Here is a 27,343-nt window from a genome sequence, read left to right on the forward strand (position 1 = left end):
ACTTCCTCCCTCCAGTTCTTAAGCAGGTTGTATAATTTTTGGAGGGGGTATTACTGGGAATTGAACCCAAGGGATAGTCTACGTCTGAGTTATACCAGCAGCCTTTTTTTTTTCTTTTAATTTTGAAACAGGGTCTTGCTAAGTTCCTGAGGATCTGGCAAAGTTGCTGAAGCTGGCCTCAGGTGGTCTCAAGTAATGAACTTGTGGTCTAAAATAGGGGTGGGGGTACAGCTCAGAGGTAGGGTGGCCCTGGGTTCAACCCCCAGTACAAAAATAAAATAAAATAAAAGAAGCAGCACATACCCCGTCTGGGAGCTTTGTTCTCCAGTGAGTGAAGGGGGAGAGCCTTTCAACTGCTTTAGCTCCAGGCTCTGCCTCTATACGACGTCCTTGTGCTGGGGAGACTCCCCGGGACAAGAATCATCTCAACCATACTTGAATTACTCAGTGTCTAGGATAGTGTCCCCAAATAAGAGGGTCTTAGGAAACAGCCATTGAACAAAGCATTCCCCTCGGGGGTCCCTGGAAAGATGATGGGGCTAGGCAGGTGTCATTCTCTAAAGATCCAGCATCTTCCTGGAGCTCAGCTGCCTGGGGCGCAGGATGTACAAGAATCTCAAAGGCCAAGAGACTGCTCGGGAAATTGGCCAAGTTCTCGGCCATGGATGTCTCTCTCCTTAGGGCTCTGCCTTCTTTCTGCTTATGGACCCACGATTCCAACAGTGCAGGAACACAGGAAGAATGCCAATTGTGATATGTCTTCTGACAGCTGGAAGGACAGATAACCTCCGCCTGTCTCTTCACAGGCAGCACTTGTCCGAGCTCCGCTTCCAATAACCGTTCCCACTGTGAGTCGGTTCCCTCTGTAGCTCCTACTCCTTGACCCAGTGAGATTTTTTTCTCTACACTATTTTTAAAACATCTAATCTGTTGTGGACAATAGATGGAGGAACAGTGAGTTTGCCATTTTGGGGGAGACAGTTTTAACATCAAGTTCATATTGGGTTGTAATTTGATATTTAACATGGTAGGGATATAAAAACAAAGTATTGCATATAAAAATCTTTAACTTCTTAATATCAAGATAGTCAAAATATTTATTTATTTATTTATTTATTTATTTATTTATTTATTTATTTATTTATTTTGGTGGTACTGGGGTTCCTGGAAGCCCTTCTATCTCCGGGCTACGCTCCCAGACCTATTTTTACATTTTTTATTTGGAAACAGGGTCTCCTAAGCCAGTGCACGCGGCTAGCTTCGAACCTGCGCGATCCTCCTGTCTCTGCCTCCCAAGCGCGGGGATTACAAGCGTGCGCCACCACGCCCGGCTAAAATATTTATTAATTTTCAAGTGCTTGTCTCTTAAGTTAAAACTTGATTGACACATATTTGTATATATTTGTGGGTACAAGATAATAATTTGATTTGGGCAATAGAATAGACAATCAGGATAGTTAGCATTTCCACCTCCTTGAACATTTCAAAGTATCTTGAAAAAAAAAAAGTAATTAGTAGCCAGGCACCACGTGGTGGTGGCGCACTCTTGTAATCCCAGAGCGTGGTTCACGGACAGCCTCAGCCACTTAGCCCTTTGCAACTCAGTGAGACCCTGTTTCGAAAAATAAAAAGACTAAAAACATAGGGCTGAATCCGGGCGTGGTGGCACACGCTTATAATCCCCGCGCTTGGGAGGCAGAGACAGGAGGATCACGCAGGTTCAAAGGCAGCCGCACTGGCTTAAGAGACCCTGTTTCCAAAAAATATATAAAATAGGTGTGGGAGTATAGCCCAAAGGTAGAAGGGCTTCCAGGAACCCCAGTACCACCAAAAAAAAAAAAAAAGAAAAAATAGGGTGGGGGTGTAGCTCAGAGGTAGGATGCCCCTGGGTTCCATCCCCAGTACCACACACACACAAAGGTAACTAGTTCAGACAACCACCTTGAAAGATTGGCCAGTGACTTTCTCCAAGTATTCCTACCAGGAAAGCCAGGGTCTTGAGGACTATTTGCTAGCAAGACAGTCTGCTTTTTATTTGTTTGCTTTGTTTCTCTGGTATTGACTCCTAGAAACACCCTACGACACAGCTATATTCTGGCCCTTTTGATTTTTTACTTGGAGACAGGCTCTTGCTAGTTGCCCAAGTTGGCCTCACGGTTGAGGTCCTCCTGTCTTAGCCTCCTGAATAGAAGGATTGCAGGCATGTGCCGGCACACTGGCAAGACCGCCCATTTTAAAGAGGGACTCATGCTCCTGGTCCTCTTCTACTGCTGAGTTCACTGAGTCGTGCTATCATCTCCCCACACAGAGGATGGAGCAAGTGCTAGTTATCTAGTGCTGCGTAACACATCTCCCCAAAGCTCGGTGGCTTAAGACAACAAACATAATTTATTATATGTTCGGGACTGAATTGTGCTTTCCCCAAATTGGTATGTTGAAGGCTTTTTACCCCAGTGTGACTGTGTTTGAGGACTGGACCTTTAAAGTAGAGATTCGGTTAAATGAGATCGTATGGTGGGCTTAGTCCTGTAGGACGAGTATCTTTATACGATGGGGAAGAGGAGGAGCGCACAGAGGAGGACGTGTGAGGCCTCGGCAGAAACCAGACCTGCTGGCAACGTGATCTTGGACTTTGTATCAGTCAGCTCTCCGTTGATGTAACAAAACCTCACAGGGGCTCCTGAGGAAGTAGAGGTTTAGACTCACAGACCTGGACGTTCAAGTTCAAGGCATGTGGTCAGAGCAGCACACTATGGTTTAGTGTATGTCAGAGGGAGCACTCACAGCTTAAGCCAGAAAAGCACAGAGAAGGAGAGACAGACAGACAGACAGACACACACCACGGTCACATATTCCCTTTCAAGCCTGATGAACTAAAGACCTCAGGACTAAGCCTGCACATCCGGGCCTTTGGGGGACACTCGTCCAAACCCTGGCAGATGCCCAGCCTCCAGAGCGGGCCACATCCATTCCTGCAGTGGGGGCCACTCCGCCCGTGCCGTTCAGTGGGGCAGCCCTTGGAAACGAGTGAGCCACCTCCACGGTGCCTGCGGCTCGGGAGCTCACGCCTGTGCAGCGCGGTCCTGCTGCGGGGTCTCTCGTGCTGTCTCGGGGACACTGGGGATGCAGCCACCGAAGGCTCAGCCGGGGCCGGATGGCCCCTTCCCCGGAGGGCTGGCAGGTGGCGCTGGTTTGGGGCCAGGGACGCCGTTCCTCGCCCTCTGGGCTTCCCCTCGGTTTAGTTGTGTGTTAGGTACATCATAAGACGAGCTGGGGTAATGCTCATGTCCATCTGCTGGGATGTGGGCAGCACTAATTAGATAACCGAAGTAAGGAATGGTTCCATGTGTGAGAGGTGGAGATGCGGGACTCAGACCCCTTCTGAGGATGAAGGATGCTTCCCCACCTGCTGGGAATACTGTCAACTGACAACACTCAGCCGGCAGCCAGCCGAGGAGGGCACCTTGCCCGAGTCAGCCCCCTTGCCAGGACAGCTGCCGTCCACTGACTGGCTGAGGTGAGGGAGAGGGGCTGACTCCTCTGGGCCACCTTCCGCACCTCCGTGGGCATGGCTGGAGACCATGCGGTACCACAACGCCGCCCTCAGCTCCTGCCTCCTTCCTCTCTGCCCCGGGGGCTGACTGCAAGAGCACTTCCTAATCAAAGCCCGTGGCGGTCTTTCTCTCTTCTAGGTCCTGGGGATGGAATCCAAAAGCATTCTACTCTGAGCTGCATTCACCCCTAGTCCTTTTTACTTTTACTTTGTTTTTGTTTTGGTTTTGGTACTGAGGATGGAACCTAGGGGCTCTCTACCTCCAGGCTACACTCCCAGACCTATTTTATATTTTATTTGGAAACACGGTCTCACTAAGTTGCTGAGAGCCTCACTAAGTATCTGAGGCTGGCTTCGAACCTGTGCGATCCTCCTGTCTCAGCCTCCCAAGTACCGGGATTACAAGCGTGCGCCACCACGCCCGGCATTACTTTGAGTTTTGCGAGAGTCCTGCTAAGTTGCTGAGGCTGGCCTTGAACCACAAGCTTCCTGTCTCAGCCTCCCAAGTACTTGGATTACAGAGGTGCACCACTGCGCCTGGCTTTGTGCCAATCTCAGAGTCTGTTTTTAGGGAATGTATATTGCTCTGCTGCACTGCTATGCCCTATGCTCTGCAGACTTCACCTGGCCTAACATGGACTGAACCCCTGAAATCACCACAACTGTGAGCAAATAAATCTTCCTCTAAGTTGTTGTCAGGTATTCTGGGTCAGGGCACTGAAATAGAGTATCAGCTGCTGGAGGGAAGTGAGAAAATTGCTAATCCTTCAAACACCTCCTTTCAACCCAATGCAAGGGGCCTCTAATGTTGGTATAAGACAGACTCTCTCCTTCCTGTTCAACACAAGGTGGACGCTTTCTTTCTCCTCCTTACTTTGACTCTCTTCCACTCTCCCTCCTACTCACGCCCCAGTTAGTTTAATCTACATGCGTTTACAGGAGGCCACTGCCTCACCTCCATTCTTCCAGCTACAGCCCTGGCTTCCCCTTCATCCCCAGATTCTTAAAAGTTTTCCCTGGAACCCTTTCTCCCACATTATGTGGCTTCTGTTCCTGACCGCACAGTGGTCAACAAAGTGCTCTTGTGGAGGTCACGGTGACCTCGGTCCTTGGGCTTCGTGGCCAGTCCGCTGCCCTGGGTACTGCGGCCTCTCCCTCACACTGAAACACGGCACGTACGTCCCTTTCCTTCTGGAGCTCTGCCCGTTCACAGTCTGCTCTCCAGGCAACTTAGATCCTTCTCCTGTTTGTCTCTGAGATGCCCACGTTCTTCTGGCTCTTTTTCACCGGCACCGTATCGTTCTCTGGGTTATTTCCTCTACTATTATGAGATCTGTTATCATTTATATTCAGATGATTTTCAAATCTTAATCTCCAGCTCCAGACTCACACGTCCAACCGCCCTCTGGACACTTCCACTTGGATATCTGTACCCTTATGGTACCACCACCAGCTGGACACACCCATGTATGATGTATGTCTGCACAGCACACGAGCGCGCGCACACACACACACACACACACACACACACACACACCATGCACACAGGCACAGTCCTCTCTTCCTCCTTTGTTCTCTAGCCAAGAAAATGAACCTACCACCCATCCAATTTCCCAAGGGACAATATTTGAAATCATCTTTGATTCTTCTCTCTTTCTCTTTGAATTAGACAATAACCACATCTCAAACTCCTTTCTTTCTTTCTTTCTTTCTTTCTTTCTTTCTTTCTTTCTTTCTTTCTTTCTCTCCCCTCCCTCCCTCCCTCCTGTCTTCCTTCCTTTCTTTTTGTGGTACTGGGGATTGAACCCAGGGCCATTCTACCTCTGAGCTACACTCCCAGCCCTGTTTTATTTTTTACTTTGAAACAGGGCCTCACTAAGTTGTGGAGGCTAGTCTAGAACCTGCAATCCTCCTGTCTCACTCTCCCAAGTACTGGGACTACACGTGTGTGCCACCACACCCAGCGGCAACAAACTCCTTTCAATTCTACCTCCTATACAGCTTTTTTTTCCCCCTAGAGATTGAACTCAGGGCAATCTACTTCTAAGCTACATCCATAGCCCCCCTTTTTTAAATTTTGAAATAGAGTCTTACTAAGTTAACAAAGGTCTCACTAAATTGCTGAGGCTGGCCACGAACCTGTGATTCTCCTGTCTCAGTCTCCCCAAGCACTAAAATCACAGGCGTGTGCCACTGTGCCCAGCACAGCTCTTTTTATGTGTATGTGTGTGGTACTAGGGATTGAACCCAGGGGCGTTCTACCACCAAGCACTTCCCCAGCCCTATTTTCTTTTTTATTCTTTATTTTGAAACAGGGTCTCACTAAGTTGTGGAGGCTAGTCTAGAACCTGCGCTCCTCCTGTCCCAGCCTCCCAAGTACTAGGATTGCAAGTGTGCGCCACCACGCCCGGTGGCCCACTTGCACACTTAGCACGGCTCTTTACTCTTTAACACTATTCCACTTTTTTCCACTGTCAGCTGCTGCCAGGCCCAGACAGCGTCGCCCTGCATTTCACTTGAGCCCCTGTCCTGGAATCCGATCTAATGTCTGGGCCTGGCAGAGGGAATCATTCTAAAATACAAAGTGATGATTATCACTCTTCCTTGCTGGAAAAAAAAATACATCCACTTTCTCTAGAATTGTTTTCTTTACTCATTTTTATGGGATGAAATGCTTTTCTCTCTCATAACTAGACTGGCTCTACACGCTTTGCGGTGAGGTTTTACCTGTCCACACCCCATAAAAGACCAGACTCCTTCCTCTGTTCGATTGGCAGATGGTTATTAAAACCCTCCCCTGTATCCACCAATCAAGTGGTGGATAAACGCTCCCGCTCCCCCATTCCGCCCCCCCCTTCCTGTGGGCGGAGCTCCTGTGTTTATCATCTGCACCCATGGCAGCAGCAGGCCCAACACATCAATGATCTGATGAGAGTGTCCACTAACGACCCATTAATGACCTCACTCCCTTTTCCAGTTTTAGAATAAAACTCATGGGACCCAATTTTAGAAAAATGATCTTTATAATCAATATTTATAGAAAGTGTCTTTTTGTCCTGAATGGCAGAAACAAATAATATTGAAATATTTTTAGGCCTTCAGAAGTGTGTGTGTGTGTGTGTGTGTGTGTGTGTGTGTGTGTGTGTGTGTGTTACTGGGGATTGTTCTTAGGGGCATTCTACCTCTAGATGGGAAGACTGGTCCTTTTCCTCTGGTGCCCACTCACCGGGTGCCCTGGCTGCTTCCTCCTCAGCCTGTGACTCAAGCCGCCAGCGGCACTCAGCCTGGCCAGGGCAAGCCACGGGTCCCACCCCCCGCCTCCGCCTTCTGGAGAAGGGCCCGGACTTACGGATCTGCAGGGAGCCTGGTGTGTCGGTGATGCCAGCGGGGGCCTGGTGGGACTCTGGAAGGCCAGGCAGAACCGCTGGCCGGTGTCCGGCGGGGAAGAGGCGTAGATGCGGTTTTCCAAGCGCTCAGGCTCATGTTTGTAGGACTCGAGAGGAAACGTGTGCTGCTTGGTCACTTGGGTGGGAGTCGAAGGGGAGGAGGAGACGCTGGAGGCTGCGGGGAAGGAAGGAGCCGGTTAGAGCAGTGGCCCAGGAGGAGGGGACAGAAAAGGGCACTTGTGCATCCCGTGCCAAAATCCCAATGGTAAAAATCTCAGTGGTTAAATTCTGAATACGGGGGAAGAGCGCTAATAAGCCTAATAAGTCGAGTCTCAGAACTGCTGGGCCAGAATCGAAGGTCCTGACCAGGCCTCCCAGGCGCGGGTGAGCTTGCTGGGGCGGGGTCCCACAGAGTCCTGAGGCCACGCCCCACGCTCTCTCCTCCTCTCCCGCCCACCGAGCTCCTGCCCAAGCAGGTGTGCGGTGCTGTGAGATCCAGGTGGCTGAGGCTGAGGTCAGCGTTACAGGCATCACATGACAACGGTCGCCAAGAGCCACAGGAGATGCACTCTGCTGTGTCATGAAGTTCAAACCCTGCCACCGTGAGCCACCGCGGGTGGGAGCGCCGTGAGGATGGGTGCAGAGGGAGTGTGGCTGGCCCCGGGCGCTTGAGAAGCAAAGACCCAGATGGACAGAAAAACGTGGTGGTGGGGGGAGTGGGGGACAGCAGTGCCAATAAAGAATTGCAGGGACACTGGGGGCACAGATCTGCCAGAGGTCAGAGGCTGTCCGATTCCAGGGGTCCCTGGCACCCAGGGGCCTGTTGGTGGCAGGCGACTCTCACGCACATCTAGCTATGCTGTAGGTAACTGTGCTGGATGGAAGCCCTCAACCTCAGCCCCCGTGAGCGTGATCTTGTTTAGAGACGGGGTGTACGCAGATTGGCCAGGGGAGGATGAGGCTTTGCTGACTGTGGTGGGTCCCGGTGCCCGTGTCCTTCTACAACAAAGACTAGACGCCAGGCACAGCAGGCATGTCTGTATCCCCAGTCCTTGGGAGGCTGGGACAGGAGGATTCCAAGTTTGAGGCCAGCACATGGTAACCTAGTGAGATCCTGTTTCAAAATAAAGAATAAAAGCCGGGCGTGGTGGCACATGCTTGTAATCCCAGCATTTGGGAGGCTGAGACAGCAGGATCGGGGTTCGCAGCCAGCCTCAGATGATAGGGTTTGGCTAGAGAATGTCCCCCAGAAAAGCTCACGTGTCAGCTACGCAGAACTGTACAGAGGTGAAACGACTGGATCAGCGCTCTCATTTTATCGGTGGATAGATGCACCAATGAGTAGATAATCTGGATGGAGTTACTGGGTGGCAACCGGGCAGGCAGCATGCTGCTGAGGAGGCAGGTCCCTGGGGGAGTGTCCTGGGGCTTCAGCGGTCCTGCTCCCTTCCTCTCCTCTCTGCTTTCCAGATGGGAAAGCTGGTTGGAGCTGGCTGACCGTGGACTGAACCTCTGAAACCACGAGTCAAATAAATCTTTCCCCTCTAACTTGTTCCTGTCAGGTATTTGAGTCACAGAGACGGAAAAGCTGACCTAAACACCAGCCAGAAAGTTCAGAGACACAGATGAACAAGGAGGAGACTTCCCTGCACTGTCCTGTCTTCTCAGTAAGGGGTGGACACTGGCAAGAGAGGACTGTGGGCAGGCGAGAATGACAATCACAGTTAATAAACAAAGAGGGAAGTGGGGTGGTGCTGCCACAACCCCCAGCACTTTTATTATTCATTATTTATTTATTCAATTTATTTTGCAGTCCTGGAGATAGAACCCAGGGGCATTCTACCTCAGAGCTACACCCCCCAGCCCTAGTTTTTATTCTTTATTTTGAAACACTGCGTTACAAAGGGCCTCACTAAGTAGCTGAGGCTGTCTGCGAACCACGATCCTCCGGTCTCAGCTTCCCGAATGCTGGGATGATGAGCGTGTGCACCACGCCCGGCTCCCCCAGCACTTTTAAGTAAGCTATTTATTTCTTTGCGGGGGAACTGTCACCTCTCAGGAAAGCCTTGTGTCTGCTCAGCAAATCAGCAGCCGTCCCTCGGTGCAGGTGGGGAAGGAGGAGAGCGTTAAGACAAACAGATGAAATCTCCCCCTTCACTGCGGCTGGGGAACGTGGAATCAAAGCGAAGCCGCGCCCTGCGTGGAGCGCGCCTGTGATCCCAGCCACTTGGGGGCAGGAGGATGGCAAGTCCGAGGCCTGCCTGGGCAGATTAGTGGAAGCCCTGTCTCAAATAAAAAACAAAAAAGCGCTGGGGATGTAGCTCAGTGGTACAGCACCACTGGGTTCAGTCCTGAAAAAATAAAAATAAAAAGAAGACAAAGCCCAAAGCAAACCCACATCCCCACGGAGGAGTACTGGTACCCCGAAGCGGGAGGAGGGAAGAGACCCTGGAGAGCCACGGAGCTCTCAGACAGCGCGATGGACCTGTCCCCCGTCCAGGCGACTTTCCTAAAGGCCCAGACAGGACTGGGAGGCGGCAAGGGTAACCCAAGAAGGCTCTGGCCAGAGGACAGGCCGGTCCCATGTTTGGTTTCTTTGAAGAAGGTGCCCCCCCCTCTTCTGCTTTTTAAGGACTTTGTTTGGGGCCGCTGTCAGCCTCCAGGAGTGAACAATGCCTTTGATTCTCCCCAGCCAGGCCGGGCCCTGTGAATAGGCCTAGTGAGGGAACAGAAACTTCCCTGGCAGCCACACAGGACTCCATGAAGTGGCTCCAGACACCAGGGAGCCATGGGCTGGTGACTTCACAGGGCCTGGCTGGCGGTGCCGGCGGGAGCCCTGTGTGTGTGGAGGGGGCAGAGGTGCCATTGGACCTGCAGGGCTCTCCTGCAGGCTGGACACACAGGCCTGGATTTCAGAAGTCTCAGAAGTCTTGTTCCTGACCACTAACTAGCCAGGGGCTGGTGAGCCAACCAATCCCTTAACCTGAGAACAAACAGGCCAGGTCGACCAGATGTCTGTGCCTGGGCTCCAGCCCTCTCCCGTGTGAATGGGCTGGTGGGCCACGCTGCCCTGCTCACACGCAAGCCTGGCAGGATGCGAAAGGAGGGCAGAGGGCAGACCTCATGTGGCCAACTGCTGTTCCAAAAGGCAAGGGAAGAGGGAGGATTTAAACCACTAACTGCTCATCGTAGAGATGCAGGGGTCAGCATTCCTGGTTTGGAAAGATAGCAGTGATGGTCACAGGGTGTCAGAGGGAGGGCTTCCACCAGAGAGAATGGAATCCATGCTGTCGAGGGACAGAGACAGAGAGGGAGGCTGCAAGGGGCCTGAGTGTGGCGTGCGGGGAAGCTCGCCGGGCGACGTGGACCTCACGATCGTGGGTAATCACGGTGCCCCGTGAAAGTCTACCTGGTCAAATAAGGCCGGAGCTGCCAGACGCGCCAGAGCCCACGTGGCAGGAGCTGGGTCCTGGTGGGACGTGACAGAAGCAGCCGCAGCTGCCTGTGCAGGTGCCTCTTCTGCAGGTGGAGAGACTCTGCTTCTACATGTGTTTGTTTATTTCTTGGCACTGGGGATGGAACTCAGGGGCATTCCACCTCCAAGCTACACCCCGAGCCCATTCCAGTTTTTACTTTCAAACAGGGTTTCACTAAGTTGCTCAGGGCTTTTCTAAGTTGTTGAGTCTGGCCTCGAGCCTGCGATCCTCCCGTCTCAGTCTCCCCAGTGCTGGGATTACAGGTGTGCACCTTTTAATTTTTAACCTGTTGCTTCTCCCAGGACTGGGGATTGAATTTAGGGGCTTTCTACCTCTGAGCTAGACCCCCAGCCCTGTTTATTTTTCAGTTCAAACATGGTCCTGCTAAGTTCTTGAGGGTCTTGCTAAGGTGCTGAAGCTGGCCTCGAACCTGTGATCCTCCTGTCTCAGCTTCCCAAGTAACATGGCTACAGGCGTGTGCCACCACGCCTGGCTCACCCCTTCATTCTGCCAGCTCCGTGGTCCAGGGGCTTGGGCCGCGTGCAGAAGCCTGAGCGCGGCGCTGCAGCAACGTGACTTAGTCACCCACCCCTGCATCAAGGACTTAAACCTGCCTCGATGTCCTCGGAGCTACTTTTCCCCTCGGGTTATTTTCCTTTCCCTTTGCTCTATTTCTCAAGTATGCAATGTTTTAGGAGACAAGTGGGGTAGGTTTGTCTATCAAATCTCAGACCGTATCACTTGCGTTCAATGTTCACTATCCTTTCCTGCTGTTGTAAGGGTTAGTGATTCATTTCCAGGCACGGTGGTGCACGCCTGCAATCCCAGACACGCAGGAGGCTGAAGCGGGACCGTCGCAAGTTTGAGACCTGTCTGGGAAAATTATTGAGACCCTGTCTCAAAATTAAAAAAAAAATTATATATATATATATGTATATGGCCAGGGTATAGCTCAGTGGTAGAGCACCAGTGGGTTCAATTCCTGGTATAAGAAAAGAAAGAAAGAAAGACAGATTAGTGATTAGGGAATGCAAGGTTGAGCTGGAGAAAAATTGGCCAACTTTGTGTTCTACCTTCCAGAACATTCTTTTAACTAGCCACCTCCTTTAGGTATACTAAAAGTGTATTTTAGTGGAAGAAAGGTTACTAGAGGAAGCAAAATAGGCATTGAAGGACCTAGAATACCAGAGCACTTACTTTATATTAGTTCTTCAGTGCATTTTAATAGCAAAATAAAGTAACTGTACACCTAGCTTCCCTGGCAAGGTCCTGTTAGTGACTTGTCGCCCCGGCGATTGCGCTCATTGTCGGGCCAGCCGGTGGCGGCCGCAGTTGTGTCCTGCCTGCAGGGACTGTGAGCACCGTGCTCCACTGACCTTCTTGGCTGAGGTCACAAAGACGGAAGGTTCAGACCCAGCACCCTAGGGCTGGCCGGCGGATTGCAGCTGTGGCTCGGCGCACTCGCGGGGAGGTGGCTGGACCTGGGCCAGGCTCTGTCGGGGCAGCAAGTCTCGAGCACCCAGGACACGCAGCTGTGGCTCAGGCTGCAGCTGCCGAGGTCAGCTGGGCAGCAGCTGGGCCTGTCTGAATCCCAAGAGAATCACAGGTCGCCACTCACCCGTAAGCACATTACCTAGCCAGTGCTGGCCGGGCTGAAATTTGACCTGGAGCTGTCCACAGGTTCAACAGAGCAGGCTATTCAAGAAGGAGGGATCCTGACAAAGGGACCAACCTGAGGTGGGAATCCCTTTGCCTCTGAGCCCCCTGTATTGCCTTAAAAGGCCCAGGGAGCTTGGGGAAGACCACAGGCAGGGTGAGCCCTGCACTGCCAGCACAGGAAGCCGTGTCACCAGGTCGAAGCCGGGGGCCTGGCGCAACCCAGGGCCGGGCCTGACCTGGAGGTCTGAGCTTTGGTGAGAGGTTTCTAGGTTCTTCTTGGTTTTAAGAGATCAGTCATGTCCAGTGGCAGCTGGACTCCGTTGGAGCTTAAACCCGGCTTGGGGGGAACTAGACTCCTTGGGCCTCGGTGGTGTGGGATCTCACTGGGAGTGGACATAAGTGCCCATCATCCTTTGCCTTTGGGAAGCCTTGGCTGGCCCGTCCCCGGTACCTGTGTGGTCGGGCTTATCCCAGGCCAGCGACAGTCCGCTCTAAGGCTCTGGCTCCAAGATCCCCGAAAAGCCTCTAGACTCAAGTCCATTGAACTTGGACAACTTCTTCCATCTCTACTCCCCATTGGAAGGCTTTGCTCAGAACCTCTCATCTGGGCAGCTCCCACAGAGTTTAACCCAGCAGCCTGCGTGGACAGCATCAGAGCGATGCAAACAGCTGAGATGGCTCGGCCCAGTCCCCGGCCCTGTCTGGGCGTGAGAGTCCCCTGGGGCTTTGAGAGTCCATGCTCCAGACCCTGAAGAGCTGGGTGGAGCGGCGCTGAGCCAAGCCCGAGTTTGCAGAGGTTCCCCCCAGGTGGCGTGGATGCTCAGGCAAGTTTTAGAGCCACACATTTTGTCCAACTTCCTCATTTTGCAGATAAGAACTGAGAAGGTAGGAGCTAGGCGTGGTGGCGCACGCTTGTCATCCCAGCATTCGGGAAGCTGAGACCGGAGGATCGTGGTTCGCGGACAGCCTCAGCTACTTACTGAGGCCCTCTGCAACTCAGTGAGACCCTGTTTCAAAATAAAGAATAAAAAATAGGACAGGGAGGGTAGCTCGGAGGTTGAATGCCCCTGGGTTCCATCCCAGACCCGCAAAAAAAAAAAAAAAAAAGAAAGAAATGAGGAGGTGGGGTGGGGCTGGAACCCAGGGGCATTCTAGCTATGAGCTCCATCCCCTAGACCTATTTTTTATTCCTGATTTTGAAACAGAGTCTCACTAAGTTGCAGAGGGCCTCACTAAGTAGCTGAGGCTGGCTGTGAATCTGTGATGAGTAATTGTTAGTTTCCAAATTTCATGGCCACGTGGCCCTAAGACCACGGCCTGCTTTCTCCCTGCCACCTTCTCCGAGACACTCAAAACTTCCTTCTGATTTTCAGGCCCCTTGCTCGGTCTTGGATGGAGATCACCCTTCCTGCACCTAAGGGTAGGTGAGGCTGAGGCTCCCGTGGGCATGACTCAGCCCTGGACGCAGGTGTCCCCACGGCCACCAGCCAGCTCTGAGCTCGCCAGCTCCCCCCCCAGCCGGCCGCTCCAAGGGCCTGCTCTGAATACAGCAGAATCACCCAGGTCCTAAAAGACAAACTTCTCACCCTCCTGGCACCCTCCTCATGCGTCCCATACCACCAGGGCCCCCTCTCTCAGGGTCAGAGTCTCTGGACTCATCTCAGGATCCGCACAGATATCAAGTAATCCAGTGGCCTGGACTCTGGCCCTCCTTGAACTCACAATTCATATATAATCTGGAGTAAGGTTATGGACCTTAAATTTGGTTATAGGCACTGAAAATGTTTTACCCTCTTTTATAACAAACTATTCAAAATATGTTGGAAAAACATCTGAGTCATCTTGGAGCAAAACCATTATGGTAATAAAGAGGGCGAAACATTTTTTTTTCTATTAAATAAACTAAACTTCCTTTAGTACATTTTCTCCCATCCAAGTACTAACCAGGACCAACCCTGCTTCACGTCCAAGATCAGGCACACACAGGGTGGTAAGGCCAGAGAATTTTGGACATTTTTTTGGAAAGGCTCTTATTCTACTAGAAAGAATTCTGAAAAAAGAAAATCGTGCTATGTGGCTTTGAATTCCCAGCGTTCTGGATCTAGTTAGCTGACAGCTGGCTCGCTCACACGGACACACAGAGCTGGAGGAAATGGTAATGCTGCAGGGCTGACTTTTGACCAGTCCAGCAACCTGCAGGTGGGTGGCCTGTCCTGGCCACTGAAAGAACTATACCCTCTTTGAGCTCCCCTGGAGGTCAGAGTTCTCCGTCATGGACCCAGCATAACCCCAGACACTTCTGGGCGGGCAAGAGGAAGCTGCACACATGCATTTGAAGTTCAAGCTAAAAGGCAATTCTTAGGGAGAGAGAGAAGAGGAAACATCCACGATTAGCTTTGTAAAGGAGAGAGATTCTGGAATAGACCATTTCTCACGTGAAATGGTGCTGTGGTCCATTGGGTCATAAACGTCCCCCAAAGTCTTATGTGTTGGAGGATGATCCCCAACGGATGGTGCTGCTGGAGGTGGGGCGTGACCTTGAAGGGTATATCAGGACCCTGGCCCCTTCCTCTCTCTGTTTCCTACAACCACAGGGGAGTAGCTCTGCTTCCCCCATGGGCTCCCTGCCATGATGTCTGCCACGCCACAGGCCTAAGTGACAGGCCAAGCGACCACAAGCCCAGGTAAATCTTCCCTCTTTTAAACCGATCTGTCTCAAGCACTCTGGCACAGTCGCAGAAAGCTGACTAACACAATGGTTTCTGAAAAACAATGTTAAGAATTCAATGAAGGGGAAATGTTAGTACCTCAGTCTTCTCTGGTTATTGGTATTTGTCGAATCACAAATGTGACAGGGCACCATTTGCTGGTAGGTAGATTTGCACTGCTGGGTGTGACAGAATCTGGATCATCCCACCAGGAGAATCATGGGGGTTTAGAATTGGCAGGGGCCCTAGGGGACAGCCAGCTAATCACCTCCTGTACCATGGAGGAGACGCAGGCTTTGACAGACAGTAAGCTGGCCAAGGGTTCACACCAGCCCAAAGGCAGGGATCTGGCAAAGTGGCAGGTGTTCAGACCCCCAGCACCATGCTCTCCCCGTGAGACTGACCTCACAGCCACCGTGAGCCCGATGACCAGAGAGATTCTCCTAAGATGAACACATTTATCTGGAAACAGTGAGGGGTTGCCCTGGGAATACACATGCACCAGAAGAGGTCCAAGTCAGAGTGAGGAAGATTCACACGAGCTGTTTTGAGCCACCTTTTCTGGCTCGGAGATCAACAACACGGGTGGCGTGGGTCCAAGTGGAGCCGGGCAGTCGCTGGGCAGATGTCCTTGGACATTCTGAGTGAGGCTACTGTGGCCTTTGTGCAAGGCCATGGTCCTGGCAGACTCTTCCCTACAATTCTTGCTTCCATGCACACACCGAGGAGATCCCCGCCCTTTCAAAATCTCCTGGGTTTATCTGCTGTTTGGGTAGGGCTTAATCCAAGAGACACCATTTGGATTCTGACATTTTTCACACCATGGGATGGATGTTAAGGGAAGAGACACCAGGTGCAGAGGTCACAGGATGGAACATGTATTTGTCACATCTCATGTGGCGCCTGGAGTCCCAGGGCGTGAGGGCTGTGTGTGCAGCTGGACACCCAGGGGCTGCCTCTCCGTCTTAATTCTTCCAGTGGAGCCACCCCCAGTGGGCTGCCCCAGGCGTGTGCGCGTGGGGTGGAAGTGCTGGGGTGGGGAGGGGAGGGAGGAGCGGAGACAGCTCCCAGATTCCTTCCTCTGTGTGTGCTGTGACCTAGGTATTCACACACGGTATTGAAGGGTATCCTACTCTCTGGGTAATGATAAGGTGCCCAATCAGGAAGAAGGCTTTGTGGCACTGTCCACGGGATGGAGCCAGAATATTTCTGGGCAGGAGCACCCCCTCCCCAATGTCATGCCCTGCTCAGATGTGCTCTTAGATGGAGACTGGATTTCTACACAAGTCTGGAAAATTCACTTTAACCTGATTTCTCTGGGATACTTGTTTATTTTTTTATTTTTTTGCAGGTCTGGGGGTAGAACCCAGGGGCACTTGACCTCCGAGCTATACCTCCTGCCCTAATTTTTATTCTTTATTTTGAAACCGGGTCTCACTGAGTTGTAGAGGGCCTCACTAAGTAGCTGAGGCTGTCCGCGAACCACGATCCTCTGGTCTCAGCCTCCTGAATGCTGGGATTACAAGTGTGCGCCACCACGCCCGGCTGGGATATTTGTTTATAACACAGCATCATTTAGGCAAATTGTCCCAGCAAAGCCAGCCTGTCTACAACACACAGGTGTCTCTAGGATGGTCCTGCTGGAGGGTAAACTTGGAATTAACTCTGCTGAGATGGGATCAAGGGGAGAGTCAAGTGGTCCCAAAGTGTGCCTCCTCACATGTCTCTGCTGACCTGGCCCTCCGCCACAGAGCTGGGGATGGACCCTCCTGAACCATCTCCAGCCTCTTGGAGTTCCTGGTTGTTAAGCTCACATTTATTATTCTAGCTCCTGGAGAGACTTCCCCAGAAACTGGGAGATAAGTCATTTTTGAGCTTTTTGGGGGTCGTAGGACCTTCTGATCATCTGATGAAATCCATGAAGAACCATGGTGCAAAGCCAGGTTCTCATGTGTATCCTAGGACTCCCAAAGCATGTCCAGCTCCATTTCCCACTCAGGGGCCTGGCTCCCCTTTGCCAGCTTCTGGAGGGCGCTTTGCGCACTCGGAAGTCTGAGCCCCCAAACCCAGACGGCGCCATGGAACCCTCACCACGTGAGAGCTGAGAATTAGGTGGAGGATCAGAGTGACCGCCAAATCCAGTCCACGCTTAGCCGGGACCTGGCCCAGTGACGAGCCCAGAGCACGCTTTTTCAAATCTGAAATCTATCCGGGTTGGGTGCCGCGGGCCTGTCATTCCAGTACTTGGGAGGCTGAGACAAGAGACTGCAGGTTGGAGACCGGCATGTGATAACTTAGCAAGCCTCTCTCTTTTTTTAAATTTTTAAATTTTTTGGTGGTACTGCAGTTCTGGAAGCCCTTCTACCTCTGGGCTACACTCCCAGACCTATTTTTACATTTTTATTTGGAAACAGGGTCTCCTAAGCCAGTGCGCACGGCTGGCTTTGAACCTGCGCCATCCTCCTGTCTCTGCCTCCCAAGCGCACGCCACCATGCCCGGCCTGCAAGCCTCGCTTTGAAGAGAAAAATAAATAAAACAGGGCTGGAGGTGTAGCTCAATGGCAGAACCCTTCCCGGGTTCAATTCCCAGTACTACTAAGTAAGTAAATACATAAATAATAAAATAAATAAATAAAAATCTGAAATTGTACCTTGAGTTTTTTCCCTGTTTTTTACTAAAGGGCTATTGAACCCCTCCAGCTGTGCCCCAAGGCCCCTCTTTGGATCCCTTCAGCTGTGCCCATAGCCCCTCTTTGGACCCTTTCCTGAGCCCACTCACTTCACCCTTGAGGGGCCTCCTGGGTTCGCCCAGGATCCATACTCTGGCCTCAGCGCAGGCAGAAGCTCTGGGCCCGCGCTTTGCAGGTGCACAACTCTCCAGGAAACAGCAGGCTCTTGGGTGGGCACCGTGGCCCATGGGCCACAGTTCCCACACCTCCACGAGGGAGCTCAGCACGGCAGGAGGCAGAGGGAGGCTGGGAGCCAGAGAGTTGGTTTTAGGTGTCCCTCTGCCCAGCTCTCCCTCAGGCCAGGTGGTGGCCGGCAGCCAGGCGCGGGCACTCCCTCCCAGGGTGCTGGCAGCAGCCACGGGACGCTGCCCAGGGCTCTCCTGGGACTCTGTTGACTCAACACCTCATCGGGCACCGCCCTGCCAGGCCCTCTGCCACGAGGTGCCAGCGAGCCGCCACAGGGCCAGGAAAGCGGCCAACAGCGCCTCTGCCTCGGCTCACCCTGGTGGCTCTGGGCACTTGGCTTGCCTCCCTCACCCAGGAAGGAAGGGACTGAGCGCTGCAGTCACCTGCCTGCAGGGTGACTGATGCTCAGATTCTCCACGGAGTGCGAAGAAGAGGGTGCCAAGCTGCCATCAGACGGGACTCAAGCGACTCCGGGTGGGAACGGCTTTGTCCTTCTGGGACGGTCCAGAAACCCAGGCCTAGGGCCGACCTCTGCCCCTCACCCTGACGACGGTGGCAGTTCAGAGCCATCATAAAAGATTATGGCATCACACTGGAATTTTTCTGGTGTTTTTAATAGAGGTAATAACTCCACTGAAGGGAACTGGGAGAGAGGCCATCTTTCTGGGAAGCCGTGAGGCAAGGCCGCTACTGGGGCCTCTGAGACTGGGATCGGAGCCTGCCAAGGGGTTAGGCTGGTGCCGGGGCCAGGGGCCTCCGAGACCGGGATCAGAGCCTGCTGAGGGGTTAGGCCGGTACCGGGGCCAGAAGCTGGCACTGGAGCCTGCCATGAGGCAAGGCCGCTACTGAGGCCTCCGAGGCTGGGATTGGAGCCTGCCGAGGGGTTAGGCCGGTGCCAGGGCCAGCGAGGCCGGGATTGAAGCCTGTCATGAAGCAAGGCCAGTCCTGGGGCCTCCGAGGCCGGGATCGGAGCCTGCCAAGGGGTTAGGCCGATGTCCGGGCCAGCGAGGCCAGGATTGGAGCTTGCCATGAGGCATGGCCGGTGCTGGGGCCTCTGAGGCCGGGATCAGAGCCTGCCAAGGGGTTAGGCCATTGCCAGGGCCAGTGAGGCCAGGATCAGAGCCTGCTGAGGGGTTAGGCCAGTGCCCGGGCCAGCGAGGCCAGTACTGGAGCCTGCCGTGAGGCATGGCCAGTGCTGGGGCCTCCAAGGCCGGGATCGGAGTTTGTCGAGGGGTTAGGCTGGTGTTGGGGCCAGCAAGGCTGGGATTGGAGCCTGCTATGAGGCAAGACTGGTGCTGGGGCCTCCGAGACCATGATTGGAGCCTGCCGAGGGGTTAGGCCAGTGCCGGGGCCAGCAGCTGGCATCGGAGCCTTCCATGAGATAAGGCTGCTACTGAGGCCTCTGAGGCTGGGATCAGAGCCTGCCGAGGGGTTAGGCTGGTGCCGGGGCGAACGGCCGGCATCGAAGCATGCCGTGAGGCAAGGCTGCTACTGAGGCCTCTGAGGCCAGGATTAGAGCATGCCGAGGGGTTAGGCTGGTGCCGGGGCCAGCAAGGCTAGGATCGGAGCCTGCCATGAGGTAAGGCCGGTGCTGAGGCCTCCGAGGCCTGGATCGGAGCCTGCCAAAGGATTAGGCCAGTGCCGGGGTCAACATGGTTGGGATTGGAGCCTGCTATGAGGCAAGGCCGGGCTGGGGCCTCCGAGGCCGGGATCGGAGCCTGCCGAGGGGTAGGCCGGTGCCGGGGCCAGTGGCCAGCATCAGAGTCTGTCTTGAGGCAAGGCCGCTACTGGGGCCTTCGAGGCTGGGACTGGAGCCTGCCGAGGGGTTAGGCCGGTACTGGGGCCAATGAGGCTGGGATTGGAACCTGCCGTGAGGCAAGGCCGGTGATGAAGCCTCCAAGGCCAGGATAGGAGTCTGTTGAGGGGTTAGGCCGGTGCCAGGGTCAGCGATGCTGGGACGGAGCCTGCCTTGAGGCTAGGCCGGTGCTGGGGCCACCGAGGCCGGGATCGGAGCCAGCCAAGGGGTTAGGCCAATGTGGGGGCCAGCAAGGCCAGAACCGGGGCCTCCCATGAGGCAAGGCCGCTGCTTGAGCCAGCGAGGTCTGGATCAGTCCTCCAGGTGGCCAGGCCACTACTGGTGCCGTCAAGAGTGGGATCAGTACTTGCAATGCGGCATGCACAGAGAAATATCGCAGAAAATAAAAACCAGATGCTTCCCCTAATCAGCAAAAACTAGGAGGAAAGGGGCAACAGGAAGAGGTCGAGCTATAGAAAGGGCCCTATAGTGAAGCAACTAAGGTGACCAATCAGAGGGTATGGAATAGGGGAGGATGGAGCCTCTTTAAAACGCAGGAGGTACATAAACAAATGTGTCAAAGTTAATTACCAAACAAGCATGGGATCAGGGAGGGGGAGGGAATGGGATGGGGGCTGGATGAGGGCTAATTGGATGATGTGTGCTTGCATATCCTCTCAAGTCTTGTATTCCAATGTGATATATGATTACAATGCACCAATAAAAATAAATTAAAAAAAGAAAAAAAATCATCAGGGATCTGTGACTTAGAACCACCACAGGGTCCCAACACCACCGCTCATCTGGAAGAATGGCCAGCAGTAAGCTGGGCTCAGTGGCGCATGCCGTAATCCCTCGGGAGGCTGACACGGGAGGGCCGCAGGCTTGAGACCAACCTCAGCAACTCAGTGAGACTCTTAAAAAAAGGGGGTGGGTGCTGGGGAAGTAGTTCAGAAGTAGAATGCCCTAGGTTCCTCCCCAGTACCAAAACTAACCAATCAAGGATGCAGGTGAGGACTGGAACAAGAAATCACTGGTGGGAATGTAAAATGGTACAGCCACTTTGGAAGAAGGGTTGACAGTTTCTTATGGAGCTAAATATCATTTATCGTGCAACCCAGCAACGCTACACATAAAAGAACCAAAAACTACAGTTTGCACAAAAATCTGAATGCCATTGTTCATAGCCGCTTTATTCCTAGTTGCCACGAACTGGGAACAATTGAAGTGCCCTCCCGCTGGTGAGTTAATCCACAAAGGTATGCGCCCACCCAATAGCACACCTCTTGGTAAGAAAATGGAAAAAATACGGACATAGGCTGAGACCTAGGCGAGCCCCAGATGCATTTTGCTGAGTGGGAGAGGCCCGACCCCAAGCTATAGACCACGCTTTCTATTTTTATGACATTCTACCAAAAGCAAAACTAGAGGGGGCAGAACACGCAGAGATGAGCAACTAAAATTATGTTTCATTGCTAAGGAGGGGGAGCTGATGTGAAGGGGCGCTGGGACCCAAGGATGGCGGAGCTGTTCTATGTCTTGGTGGTGGTTGGCTTGCACAGCTGTATTTGACTGTCAGAATCCTCAAAACTGAACATTAAAAAGTGAACTTTACATAAATTATACCTTGATGATCCCAACTTTTACAAAAAGCATTCCAACCCGAGTTGGGGGGCTTATCTCTCTGATGGGGGTAATGGGATCGTGTGTCATTTTTGTGGTGCCAGGATTTGAACCCAAAGGTGTTCTACCAGAGCCACACCCCTAGCCCAATTTCACTTTTTATTTTGAAACAGGGTCTGGCTAAGTCGATGCGGCAGGCCTCGAACCTATGATCCTACTGTCTTGGCCAAGTATGGGGATTACAGGTGTGTGCTACCACACCTAGCTTTAAAACTTTTAACTGCGTCAAAGTACACATTGCATAGATTTTACTACTGTGGCCATTTTTAGCTATGCATCCTGATGGCACCCTGTTGTGAATCATCATGCCACCCAAACACAGAATCTTCACCCACCCCCACAGGAACGCTAACCCCTTTAACACTCACACCACCCCCTCCCAGTTTCCCATTTCTGAAGTCTAGAAACCTGCCCACTCTCAGGACCTCACGTGGCTGGAGCCACACAGCAGTTAATCATTTATGACAGACTCAATTCACTTAGCAGGATGTCCTCAAGATTCACCTGTATCAGAATCTCCCTCCTTTTTCAGACTGCATAATATTCCTCTGTACACATTCATGCATACGACATGCTCGCTTTACAATTCCTCCTGGCTTTGCCACTGCTTGGCGACTGCTTTGGCCCTCCCAGGAGGCAGCCAGCCTCCAGGTCTGGAACTTCTCCTCTCTGGCCATGCGCCGAGGCCCGGCACCAGGAGTGCGCTCACGCCTGCACGGTTCCTAAACATCTCCCTGGGGTGCTCCAGTCCCTCCTGGTCAGAATTTGCCTGGCACAGGCTGGTCCCCTCCCCTCTGGGTGTGTACGGGGTGCCAGGCCACAGTCACAGGACTGGGGACAGGTCAGCGGGCCCCAGGAAGGGGGGAGTCCAGGCAAGCGCCAGACACCCTTGCCTCCCACCGCCAAGTTTCCGATGTGCTGTCTGAGCAGCTCTGCCAAGGGTAATGTGACATTTCCGTGACACCTGGCGGGGCTGCCGTGGTAACATAATGGGGGAGGGAGGAAAGGGTGTGTCCCTGGGCACAGAGTCTGCGGCTCTGTACAGTTTGATGACTCTGTTGTATAAATTAAAGCTCTGGTCACCTGTTCCCGAGCCAGCCCTTAAACCTGTTCCCTCTAACGTTACCATAAACTCAACACGTCCCTCACGTCACCTCCTTCTGGGTGACTGATGAAGGCCTGCGGCTCCCTGGGGCAAGATGCCCGTGGGGAGTGCTCTGAGAGGCTCCCGGGAGGAAGGCCAGCCCTCACGACGGGAGGGCGGCCCGGGCCTTCGCTCCTGCAACCGCCCAGAGCAGCCTGGCACTGGACGCCATGCCAGGGGCGGCCTGGGGGAGAAGCGGCCCCCTCCCTCCTCCAGATGATGTTGCGAGGACCTCAGAAACAGACACCAGCTCCCTCACGACCTACGGCCGCGCACTCGCACGGAGCCTCAGCGCGGCCAGCAAAGGCGCCCGATCAAATCTCAGTTCCGGAATGGGCCCAGTGGCAGGGCCGCTTCGCTCCCAGAGCACGTGGGAGGGTGGCTCTGTCGAGGTCCGAGCAGAAGCTGTTGACTGGTGCTGGCCCAGTTCTCCTCCCAGCCTGGAGACCCCGGGGCTGGGTGCGCCTGGGAGTTACCTCCCCGTTAGAACCCTGGCATCGCTTCCTCCTGACGATCTGAACCGTCAGAGCAGTCTAGGGTTCCCTGGGGAGAGGAAGCTCACCCTGCCCTGCGTGTACACGACACTAGCTCTTCAGAGCCCCCGGGGGTGGCTTGATGCCCCTGGCATCGGGCCAGTGTCACCTGCTACACCTGTCCAGCCATCCCCGAAGGCCAGGGGCTGAGCCTCCCCGCGGCCGGGAGCTCGGCAGCCCGTGGTTCCAGCTCATCCCACGCTCTTCCATTCTTTTTCCTCTTCCTCCTTTCTTTTCCTTTTTTTTTTTTAACAGGCAGAGTGTGGCTCTCACGAGGTGCCACCACCGTCTCTGTGCTCCCAGGGCCCTCCGCGGCTCACCCGCGCCCTGCTCACAGTCACCGCACCGCAGCCCGGCTGGGGACTGGCTCCCAGGCAGCCTCTATGGCACGGCAGCTCGGGGACGGCACGATGCCCGGGCCTCACCGTGGACCGGCAAAGCGGCTCTGGTCTCCCGGCAGCAGGGGCCGTGGAGGAGCACAGGCGGGCCCTCTGCGGGCCCCGACTGCCTGTCTGGGTGCCTTCTCCTCTGCCGAACCCCAGTGAGGGGACACCGCCGATGCCTGGTCCCTCGGGGATAGCCTTCCATCCCCAGGCCTGTTCCGAGGCACATTCAGCCCATACTTCACACGGCCCTGTGTAGTTGCGGTCAGGCTTCTCAGCCACAGTGGGGTGGGGGTGGGTTGCTGGGGATTGAACGCAGGGTGTTCTACCTCTGAGTCACACACCCAGCCCTTTTTATTTTTATTTTTGTTTGCAGTACTAGGGATGGAACCCAGGGGCATCCTACCTCTGAGCTATACCCCCAGGTCCCCCATTTTTTGCGGTACTGGGGATGGTCCCAGGGGCATTCTACCTCCGAGCTACACTCCCAGCCCTATTTTTTTAATTCTTTATTTTGAAACCGGGTCTCACTGAGTTGCAGAGAGCCTAGGTAGCTGAGGCTGTCCGCGAACCACGATCCTCCTGTCTCAGCCTCCCAAAAGCTGGGATTACAAGCGTGCGCCACCGCGCCTGGCTTTATTTTTTATTTTGAGACTGGGTCTCCCTAAATTGCTGAGGCTGGCCCCCAACCTGTGATCCTCCTGTCTCAGCCTCCCAAGTACTGAGATTACAGGCGTGCAATAGTGTTCTTATGGCTTTTCTCACCCGCTGTCTACTTCCCCACTGCCTCACCGTGCCTCCCGGGTCGGCTCCTGACAAGCCCGTCCTGAGCCCTCGGATCAGGTGCACTAGAGCAAACCCACCTCGGGCGGGGACGCGGTGTGCTGACTCCAGCCCAGCCCCTTGCGGTCCCGCTTGGACACCTGGGCCTTGACCCTCTGGCCCCCTCTGCAGCACCCAGAGATGCGGTGCGACCCCGTGAAGACCCCTCTCCACAAGAAGGTCCTGCAGTCAGGCCGCATCGCCTGCAGTGCAAATGGCTGGCCAGCTCGAACGCTCAAGGAACCGCCCGCGAGTCGGCAGGGCTGCCCAGGACTCGGGGCAGTAGCCGCAAGTGCCCAGTGACCCGGGGCCACTCTGACCCCTACCCGAGCCCTGCAAGCCGTGTCGCCCCGACACTGGGGTGTGGCGTGGGAAGTATTTTAGTGGGAGATTCTTGAGAAACCACGTGATCAAGTCTTAGGTGGGACTTGGCTGCAGTCAGAGGTTTCCAGGCAGGGGTCAGGCCTGCCCTCTACTGACGCCCCAAGGCTGCCCTTTTCCCAGGGGCGCTGCCTGCCAGCTGAAATGTGGGGTGCCAACTGTGGCCCAGCGCCTAGCTGTTTCCCGTCTCAGCTCCTGCTGGGCAAAGGAACCACGGCGGCCAGGGGCCTGGCAGAGGCCGGAGCGCTGGGGCCCGGAGGCCTCACCATGGAGGCTCCGCCTGCTATTGGCTGTGTTTATTCTTTGAGTAAGAATTAAAATTCATGGCCAGCAACTTAGTGAGACCCTGTTTTCAAATAAGAAATACAATAGGGCTGGGTGTAGTCTGGAGGTAGACGGTTCCGAACATCCCTGCGTTCTGACCCCAGTAGCACGGAGGGGGGGTGGGGGGATAGCACACCAGGCATGATGGTGCATGCCGGGAATCCCAGTGCTTGAGGGACTGAGACGGGAGGATACGAGGTTTGTGGCCAGTTTCAGCCACTTAACGAGGCCTCCAGCAACTTAGTGAGAACCTGTTTCCAAACACAAAATAAAATAGGGCTGGGGGTTTGGTTTGGAGATAAAATGCCTCTTGATTCAATCCCCAGTACCTAAGCAGAAAAGAGAGAAGCAAAGACATAGATATATGAATCTGCCAAGGCACTAGGAGGCTTATGTCGAAGCACACCATAAATTCTCTTTGGCAACAGAAAGGTGTTCATAAATAAATGACAACCCGTAAGACAAAGACCGAGCAGGGTGCGCTGGCGGCAGGCGCAGGGGAGGCTCCGGTTCCGGGAAGAGGCTGGTCTTAGACAGGATTAGGATGGTTACTTGGGGGGAGGGGGAGTAGGCGAGAGAGGTGGGAGAGGGATGGTGGCCTGCTGCGCAGACTGTCACAAGCTGGTCCCCCCAGCTGCAGAGACAGGCGGCCTCGATAGGAGGCTTCTAACCGCCGATACTTTGCTCATACAAGATTAATGAGCCGGCGCCGCTGAATCTCACAGTGGGGCCCAGCAATGCGGCTTCTGTCTTAATACTTGGCCGGAAACAGGTCACTGAGTAAGTCATGGCAAATGAGGTTTTCTTCTCCTGCGAGGGCAGTGTGAGGCGACGCCTAGCGCCTCCTCGCCAAGCACCCACGGATCTTAAGCTGAGCAAAGAGGAAAGGAGCAAACCCTGAACCCTAAGCTTGACTTGGCTCTGCTCCGAGTGCAGGGACAGGAGCCGTGCAGGCTCGCCAGCCCCACCCCAGGCCTGCGGCACCGAGCCTCCTTCTTCTTCTTCTTCTTCTTCTTCTCCTTCTCCTTCTCCTTCTCCTTCTCCTTCTCCTTCTCCTTCTCCTTCTCCTTCTCCTTCTCCTTCTCCTTCTCCTTCTCCTTCTTCTTCTTCTTCTTTTTTTTTTTGGTGGTACTGGGGTTCCTAGAAACCCTTCTACCTCTGGGCTACACTCCCAGATCTATTTTATATTTTTATTTGGAAACAGGGTTTCTTAAGCCAGAGAGTCTGGCTCTGAACCTGTGCAATCCTCCTGTCTCCGCCTCCCAAGCGCGGGGATGACAAGCGTGCCCACCACGCCCGGCCCCTGCTTCTTCACAAGTGTTCCTCCTGACAACTGACAGAGCGAGAGCGTAGCTCTAGCAGGGATCCGCATGTGAGCAAGAATCAGAGCGCTGGGCGTGGGGCGCACGCTTGTAACCCCAGCACTCGGGAGGCTGAGACGGGAGGATCGCGGTTCGTGGACAGCCTCAGCTACTATTTAGTGAGGCCCTTTGAGACAAAGTGAGACCTGTTTCAAAATAAAGAATAAAAAATACAAGGCTGGGGGTGTAGCTTGGAGGTAGAATGCTCCTGGGTTCCATCCTCAGTACCCCCCCACACACAAATCAGAGTCTCCTGCCGGCTCTGAACAGATTTCCAGGCCTCACCCGAGGCCCAGGCTCAGCAGCCGGGTGGACATCCAGGAATTGCTTTTCTGTTTCCAGGCGATGCTGAGGCTGCAGCCTGGAGGCCCACCCTGCACTCCAGATGCCCACCACACGGTTCTTCTCTCCTCTGACAGGTGAGAGGCGGCTCCTTCCCTTCCCACTGCCCAGAGGTTTGGCTCAGGGCAGCTCTGGGCGGCCTGGGGTCAGGTGGCTCTGGACATCAATGCTAAGTTATCCAAATCCCAGTCTAAAACTACAAGGGGCAGCCTCCAGCCACCTGTGGTTATATATATTAAAAATTAGGTAGAATTAAAGGTTTGGTTCTTCGGTTGCTGTTAATGGGTAGACTCTTCAAAAAGACACACTGAAGTCCTCACCCCTGGGAGCGGTCACAGTGATCTTATTTAGAAGTGGGGGTGCCGCAGAAGGAATCAGGTTAAGATGAGTGCCACCCAATTACCCTAATCCAATAACTGGTGTCCACATGAGAGGAGGGAATGTGGACATGGATGCCCAGGCCACATGCAGCTGAGGAGAGGCCGGATGACAAGGACTTCCAGGGACCGCCACAGGCCAGGAGCCGGCACGGAGCCGACCCCAGAGCCTGCAGCGGGAGCCACGTTCAGATATTTTATTTTGGTGTTGGTGTAGAACCCAGGAGTGTCCTACCTCTGAACTAGATCCCCAGAACATTTTGTTTTTTATTTTAAAACACAGTCTCACAAGCCGGGCATGGTGGCGCACGCTTGTAATCCCTGTGCTTGAGAGGCGGAGACAGGAGGATCAAGCAGGTTCGAAGCCAGCCATGTGCGCTGGCTTAAGAGACCCAATTTCCAAATTAAAAAGTATTTAAAAAATAGGTCTGGGAGTGTAGCCCGGAGGTAGAAGTGTTTCCAGGAAACCCAGTACCACCAAAAAAAAAAAAAAAACACAGT

At 53.8% G+C, this 27,343-nt stretch overlaps 1 protein-coding gene across 6 annotated transcripts in view; it reads right to left on the bottom strand.

Annotated features, from left to right (window-relative positions):
- PRKAG2 (protein kinase AMP-activated non-catalytic subunit gamma 2) overlaps positions 1-27,343 on the bottom strand; it is a gene marked incomplete at its 5' end in the record, with an annotated part of 260,276 nt that overhangs the window by 102,475 nt on the left and 130,458 nt on the right. For 3 of the 6 annotated variants that reach the window (XM_080701976.1, XM_080701975.1, XM_080701979.1), the window contains one exon: positions 6,903-7,114. The exons of the other annotated variants lie outside the window; for them this stretch is intronic. In XM_080701976.1, coding sequence (XP_080558102.1) covers positions 6,903-7,114 — 212 coding nt within the window. The remainder of the gene's footprint in view (positions 1-6,902; positions 7,115-27,343) is intronic. 6 annotated transcript variants of the gene reach the window in all.

The sequence above is a fragment of the Muscardinus avellanarius genome (assembly GCF_963383645.1).
Source record: "Muscardinus avellanarius genome assembly, chromosome: 9".
In the NCBI taxonomy this organism is placed as follows: Eukaryota; Metazoa; Chordata; class Mammalia; order Rodentia; family Gliridae; genus Muscardinus; species Muscardinus avellanarius.